Raw genomic sequence first — 7,706 nt, 5'->3', positions numbered from 1 at the left:
TGCGTATTGCCTCGATATAGCCTTAATTCACAAGCATCAACTCTGAGATGCAGTTACATCCATCTGACGATTCCCAAATAGAACGAAACGCGCATCCTGGATTCCAATGCTAGCCATTATCCATCTTTGCTTAAAATGCTTTTGAATTAAGACTATATCGAGGCAATACGCACAGTATGCACATATGCCAATTAGACTGACCAGTTGCAGTTCTAACCAACAGTGGGAAGATTCAAACAAACAATACTAAATGAATTTATCAATTGATGTTTTAAATGTTGACAACAGGAATATACAAACAAATATTGTTAGCCTAATCTACAGATTTTATAATTAGATAGAATTTTTAAATACCATCTTGTGAAGCTTGATTATTTATTCATACAAATCAAGATTCATAAGTCATGTGTTAATAAACCATTTAAAAATCTTTCATAGATTTGTGGTATATTATTCGATTGTCTACTTGATGAAAATAAAGATTATGATTAAAGGATCTATTATTAATCATGACAAATTAGAATAGAGTAACACACAATCTTACGACTTTGCATTGGTGGCCTCGTAGATAATTGTTAAATTATGGCCAAGTATATAGAGAGCAGTAATGAGATCAGTCCACTGAACAAGTTCACCAAGAGGACCACCTGGAATGTATAAATCGGTTATCCATCTCTTTATATATATATATATATATATATATATATATATATATATATATAATTCAATTCGATGAATCTACGCATTAAATGAATTAAGTTTCATGACACTATTTCTTATAACAGATAAATGAAAGCAGTCACTATGAAATGAAATCACATTTCCTTGGGTGAGGATTCGTCCCAACATTTACAATTATAGTTTTACATTCGCTGACACTTTTGGAGACATAAAGCAATACAATGTATCTTAACTTCTGTCAGAAAAGGAGTGGATTGGATATCCAAGGATAGAAATAAACCGTTTCGACATAACTTGATGCTTTTTGTCCCTAACGAACTAAATAATTTCAATAGTGTTTTTAAAATCGTTGTTTGCTCTATTATTTAAAGTCGAGCTTACTTCGATAAGCTTGTGTTAAGGTAGCGGGAAAACAGTTTACAAAATAGAACAGACGTTTACCCATCTGATTCAACATGCTTCACCGATATCAAGATTACAAATAGTCAAATTACCTTTGGATACATGTGTTTCGAAAATATTATCACCAAGAGCATCCGATAAAAATTCCAAATGAAGAAGAATCTAACAAAAAGAATACAAACGAAATTAAATGAATATAAGTATGTGCAGTGAACAGCAATATCACTCCAACTAAGAATAATTCGTTAACAGTCCTCTTCAGAATGAGTAGTTATGTATTCCTTTAACGAGTTAAATGTCATAGTGACATACTTTTAATCTTATAATACGGTGAACTGTATTCATACATTTTGTTAACAAATCATAATCACTTGCCACTGAGTTTAATTCATTGAAATTCTAACAATTGATCGACGTAAATAAAATGCAAAAATCAGTATGTTTAGGCATAATATTTAGTCTACATTTGATGTCGGATAGATTCTTCGCTGCCAGTAATATTTTCCTTCTTAATTTTTATCCAGCAATATCATTTTTGCCAGTTGTATCGTTTTGATTTTCCTGAGAGTAAGTCATTTTTTAACTCCCCTGTAGCTCTTCTAGGGTTTCTGCCAGTCTCAAGACCACACAAAGGAGGAGGATAGGGAATCTGGTCAGCAACACCATTTCGTAGAAAATAACTTCGCTAAAAAGACGCTAACCAGAATAAACAATTTAAACCATTGAAATTCTGTCCTCTGAGTTGAACTATCTTCTTTAACAAGAACCATGAAGCATTATGGTGAAAGCCGAGATTCTTCGGAAGTCACCAGACCGATGCAGCTTCTAACAACCAGAGTAGCAATTAATTTAGTTACTTGGAATGTCCGAACAATGTGGGAAACCAGGAGGATAAGTCAAATAGCTGCGGAAATAAGGAGATACAACTTGGAAGTGCTCGAAATCATCGAAACCCATTGGATCTTAGCTAAACAAAGATGGATAGATTAGGGAGAGATGTTATTGTACTCTGACCACGAAGAAAATGCTTCACACATTCAGGGAGTTGCTCTGATGTTGTCTAAAGAAGTAAGGAGATCATTAATACAATCGGAATCTCAGGGATCCAGAATCATCAAAGCACAATTCAAAACAAAGAAGGAGAGAATCACGATGAAAATTATCCAATGTTATGTATCCACCAACGATAGCAACGACGACCATAAAGATTAGTTTTATGAGAGGCTGCAGTCTATCATAGCGAAGTGCTCAGGAAATGACCTGATTTTCCTTATGGGAGATCTAATTGTCGTGGTTGTAATGCACAGCACAAGATGTGAGGATATTATGGAGCGACACGGATTGACTATGGGAAAGGAACGTAAATAGAGGCAGACCAGCAAATCCATGTGCATTCAACAAAATTGTCGTAGGATGGATAATATTCCTACACAAACACATAAACAAAGCCATACTAGTCTCGCAGGACCACACCACAGAGAACCAAATAGATCACATTTGCATCAGTAAAGCATTCACAAGGTCAATGGAAGATATGAGAACTAGGAGAGGTGCAGATGTAGCATCAGATTACCATCTACCTGGTGGTTGACAAGATGAAAGGGAAGCTAAAGAAGCACTGGACAACTGGAGAAACAACATTAGGAACGTTTATTACAGCCCTCCTTCAAGATACTAACAAACTCAGTGAATTAAAGATAACTCTCAATAACAGGTTTCAAGTCTTACATGATTTACTGAAAGAGAAAGAAACTACTATGGAGGTCAACTGGAAAGGGATTAGAGAAGCATTGACTTCAACGTTTCAGGAGGTGCAGGGCTACAAGAAGAATCATCATAAGGAATGGATCTCCATCGAAAACCTGGGGAGGACTCAGGAAGGGAAGAACATGTATACAGTAATTAGCAACAGTCGAAAAATTGCACAAAAAACCAAGGCACAGACTAAACAAACTGAAACAAACATAAGATAGGAGGACATCATCAGAGTCAAAAAGTAGAAATATATGGAAGACACAGCAATGACAGCGGATAAAGCTGTAAAAGGAGGAAATATCAGACAACTATGTGACACGACGAAGAAACTAGCGGGCAAATATTGTAAACCAGAGCGACCAGTCAAGCACAAAGAGAGCAAGACAATCACTGATATTCAAGAACAAAAGAACGGCTGGACGGAACATTGTGAAGAACTCTTGAATACACTAGTTCCATTGGATCCACCGAACATCAAAGCAACACACACAAACCTTCCTATAGATGTCACCCCACCAACGATCGAAGAACAGCCATCACTGACACATGAAAAGGAAGGACATCTCATCACGATACCAAAGAAACGAAATCTGTGTAATTATGAGAACTACAGAGGAATCACACTACTATCGGTACTAGGAAACGTTTTCAACAGAGTGTTGCTGAACCTGATGAAAGACTCGGTAGACTACCGAATTCGAGATCAACAGGCTGGATTCCGTAAGGAACGGTCATGCACAGACCTAATTGCGACACTACGGATCATCGTTGAACAATCAATTGAATGGAACTCGTCATTATATACCAATCTCATTGACTATGAGAAGGCGTTTGAAAGTGTGGATAGGAGAGCCTTATGGAGCCTTCTTCGACACCATGGTGTGAGTAGCTGAGAAAATCGTCAGCCTTATCATACGGAATTCATACGACGGACTACAGTGCAAAGTGGTGGATGGAGGACAGCTAACAGATGCATTCCAAATGTAAACCGGTGTCGGACAAGTCTGCTTACTCCACCTTTTCTCTTTCTTCTGGCAATAGACTGGATTATGAAGACCCCTACATCTGACGGGAGGCACAGAATACAATGGACAGGTTGAATGCAACTAGATGATATGCACTTCACAGATCACCTACCTCTTCTATCCCATACACATCAACAAATACAGGTGAAGACAACTAGTGTGGCAGCAGCCTCTGTATCAGTAGGCCTCAACATATACAAAGCGAAAAGCAAGACCCTCAAATATAACACAGAGATCGCCAACCAAACCAGTCACACTTGATGGAGAAGAGGTATTTTTCACGTCCTTAGGTGGCATCATTGATGAAGACTTGAAGGCAAATATTGGTAAAGCAAGGACCACATTCCTACAACTAACCATCATATGGAACTCAAAACAACTGTCTGTCAACCAACACCAAAGTTGAGATCTTCAATACGAATGTCAAGATAGTCAGTTCTGCTGTATGGAGCTGAAAATTGAAGAACTACCACAACTATCATCAAAACAGTACAAGTATTTCTAAGCAATTGTCTACACAAGATACTCGACATCCGTTGGCCGGATACCGTTGGCAACAACCTTGCACCAGATAGAACAAACCAGATTCCAGTTGAAGAGGAAATTATGAAAAGACGTTGGAAGTAGATAGGACATACAATGAATAAATCACCAAACTACATCACGAGGCGACCACAAACTTTGAATCGTGAAGAGAGATGGAAAATAACTTATGGCTTCGAGAATCGGAATCAGACATGAATAGGATGAATGGTAACTGGAAAGAACTTGAGAAGATTGTCCAGTACAGAGATGGATAGAGAAGGCATACGGGAGGCCTACGTTTCTACACGAGGAGTAACTGGCGTATGTAAGTAAGTGAGAGGTGACTTATTACAACCAACTGCAGTAAACAGTAATTCTGAATAGGTTACACTATTCATAAGCAATGTGTATCCCAACTAAACACTGTGCTTCACGGCTGAAAGTATCCTAACTCAGAACCTAGTTTACCAAAATTAATTATTTAGATAGCCATATTTTTAAAAACTGTCATTACGATAAACAGCATAAGGAAATACAAAAGTTAATTGCACAGTGATACTAAAGAAAGGAAATCGTAGAGTGTTAGTATTTCAGTGAGTGTAAACACAGAATTGTCCCGGAAAATATGATGTATTTGCCCATAAAACATTTCGATAATAATGCTTTACTTGTCATGATATTTTATATGAAAACTGGGAACGGTCAAGTAAATAAAATTAATAGATTTTGGTTGAGAAATTTTCTGGAGATTATTATAACCTGCCTTGGGTTTCCTCACTGACTGACATCAGCTGAAGTGACATTTAAAACCGAGTGGGTTTGAATAACTGCCTCATACTAGTGTGAGACTGTTCGGCAGTGTGTACCTCCCTTCGGCGAACGAGACAAATACATTGGATCTCGTGGTCACGCCGTTACATTCAGGTCAAAAATTATTACCAAGTCTTCCTTATTTTTCATAGGATGCCAACTCAGATACCCATTGGCTAAATGATCGCTGGGGAACCTGAAGGTGTCTTGGAGCATACATATTTTTCAGACCATATCCAGGCTCTCGTTGCACTCTTTAAATTTATGAAAGACATAAATTATTTTAAACCGTGAAACACTCACATTGAGTTTTGGTCTTCCAAATAAAAACGGTTGACCTATTATTTTAGTAGACTGACAAAGAGTGAAGCAAGTTATATCATCAGTAGAACAATGTTTACAATGATCCAGTGAATCAGGCAACGAAAAATTAACACCATTTATATAGTGTTGAATTCCTGCTAGCCAGTCGGGCCAAATGCGCTTTACTCTCTCACGCATAAAGAAGTTTGATACTAAATGGTTTTTGTTCGCAGGTAATAGATCAAGTAGATAGTTAAGTTCTCGAGTTATCTGGAAAAGAAAGTATTGAAAAGCAAGACCAGTCTGAGGAAAAACGGGAAAGGTACAATTGTGCAATAATAACCAAAGTTCAGATAACGAAGTCAGTTCTCAAAAAAAATGCATGAATGTGCGTCAAAAAAATTGATGTAATGTTTTTGAAAACACTTAATCAACATCCTTCTCCTTTCATGGATATCATGAAGCGATCAATGTTAAACTACCATTGAAAACCCGGAAGCACAAATGATTGTTTCGTCTTATTATGAGACTCCTAAACAATGAACAACCACGAAACTACACCAAAAGTAATCTAATGCGGAACCTTCGATCTCGACTGTGAAAGCGTATCCTCTAGACTACTAAGTAGGAACACAATGGCACACAAGCCTGAATTTCGTCAATTCACGACATCGCGCAACCAGCTTCCGTTGTCTCTGGTAAGTAACTAAATTCCAGCCCACTGGTCTAGAGGTTAGGCGTTTGCACGCGAGATCGAAAGTTCCAGGTTTGAGTTCCTTCGGTGCGGGATCGTGGGTACTAAGATGCAACGACCGTTTAGTGCTTCCAAGTTAGCAGGGATGATCTAACACTGATCTGTCCGTGACTTTAAAGAAACTCAACAATTGCCACAGCCCTATACATACTCGTTTCTACTTCTTGAATGTAAGTAACCGGTGATAATTTCAAGCTATTATGAGGCATAATTGATTAGGTAATACACGTTTACCTGAAATTGTGAATATAATATTTCCAATAATTGTTTGACTTATCCTAATATTTATTTTGTGGTCTACAGATCCTTTTCAACAGTTTAGATTACAGTAAGCAAAATGGAAAAATCTTCTTGGCTAAAATCATTGAAAATAAACTACTGAACTACAGATTCACCAGCTAATAGGAAAAACATAACAGATATGTAACCGTATATTTTCCAAGTAATATATATCTCCTTAAAGAAACTAAATGTGTACACAATCACTACAGAAACTTACCAGAAACAATTACAGTGTAAATAATGAATATCTAATAAACACACCTTTACAAATTATCGAAATATTCTGCATTACTGTTTTGTAAGTAAATTACAAACGAAACCACACGAATGAAAAAAGAAAAACGTTATGACTGATAGAAAATTAGTTACACATAAATTGCACTTGAAAAAACATCAGAAAATAAAGATCTAAAGAATAAAGACTAATACAATCGCAAAGATTTGTGTAGCTCATAGTTCTAATTTGATTATTCAGAATGAAACAAGTTAATTGTACATCAGTGTTTAATAATTTTAAGTACACTTGAGTGTAACATGAAATGTAGTAATTCAATTTTCCTATAAACATATAATTTAAAATTAAACAAACATTTATATCATTTATACCTGAGCTTTTCTATGTTGTTCTACAAATTTTCGATTATCCATTATTGGGCAGAAACCTTCAACCTATTCGAAATGATAAGATAAAATGTTTACATGAAAATGAATCCAAAGAGGAAGACAATTAAAATGTTATTATCAGAAGGGGTTTTTGTGGAGATTTAGTAGTTTCATAGTTGAAAGCGTGAGTCAATTGAAGCTAGAACACCAGGGAAAACCTGGAAGCATTGGACGGCCGTTTCGTCCTATTATGGGACTCCTCAGCAGTGGGTATCCACGACCTTGCTTAGTGAGATTCGAACCCAGGACCTACCATTCTCGCGCCAGAGCCCTTAACCGATGGACCACTGAGCCGGCATCTGATGGTGTGCATGTCTAACTCCAACTAATCCACGAATTCTGAGCAACCGTTTACCAATTGTCTTCAGTGAGTTGATATCTCACAACAGACGTGGTTTGAACTCCACTGGTCACTGCTTCTCACTAGAACTCCCGGATTTACCTCTCGAAGTCAGTCACTAGTGACCATATGATTATTATTATCAGAAGGGGTTTTTGTGGAGATT

General features: G+C 37.0%; 1 protein-coding gene across 1 annotated transcript in view; it reads right to left on the bottom strand.

The window, feature by feature from the left end:
- Positions 1-582: 582 nt before the first annotated feature.
- The window catches only part of Smp_102430 (hypothetical protein), a gene marked incomplete at both ends in the record, with an annotated part of 17,344 nt that continues 10,220 nt past the window's right edge, over positions 583-7,706 (bottom strand). Inside the window, 3 exons of the mRNA XM_018795097.1 lie at positions 583-647; positions 1,176-1,245; positions 1,396-1,453. Coding sequence (XP_018649444.1) covers positions 583-647; positions 1,176-1,245; positions 1,396-1,453 — 193 coding nt within the window. The remainder of the gene's footprint in view (positions 648-1,175; positions 1,246-1,395; positions 1,454-7,706) is intronic.

The sequence above is a fragment of the Schistosoma mansoni genome, chromosome 1, assembly GCF_000237925.1.
Source record: "Schistosoma mansoni strain Puerto Rico chromosome 1, complete genome".
In the NCBI taxonomy this organism is placed as follows: Eukaryota; Metazoa; Platyhelminthes; class Trematoda; order Strigeidida; family Schistosomatidae; genus Schistosoma; species Schistosoma mansoni.
This window is presented reverse-complemented; position numbering and strand designations above follow the sequence as displayed.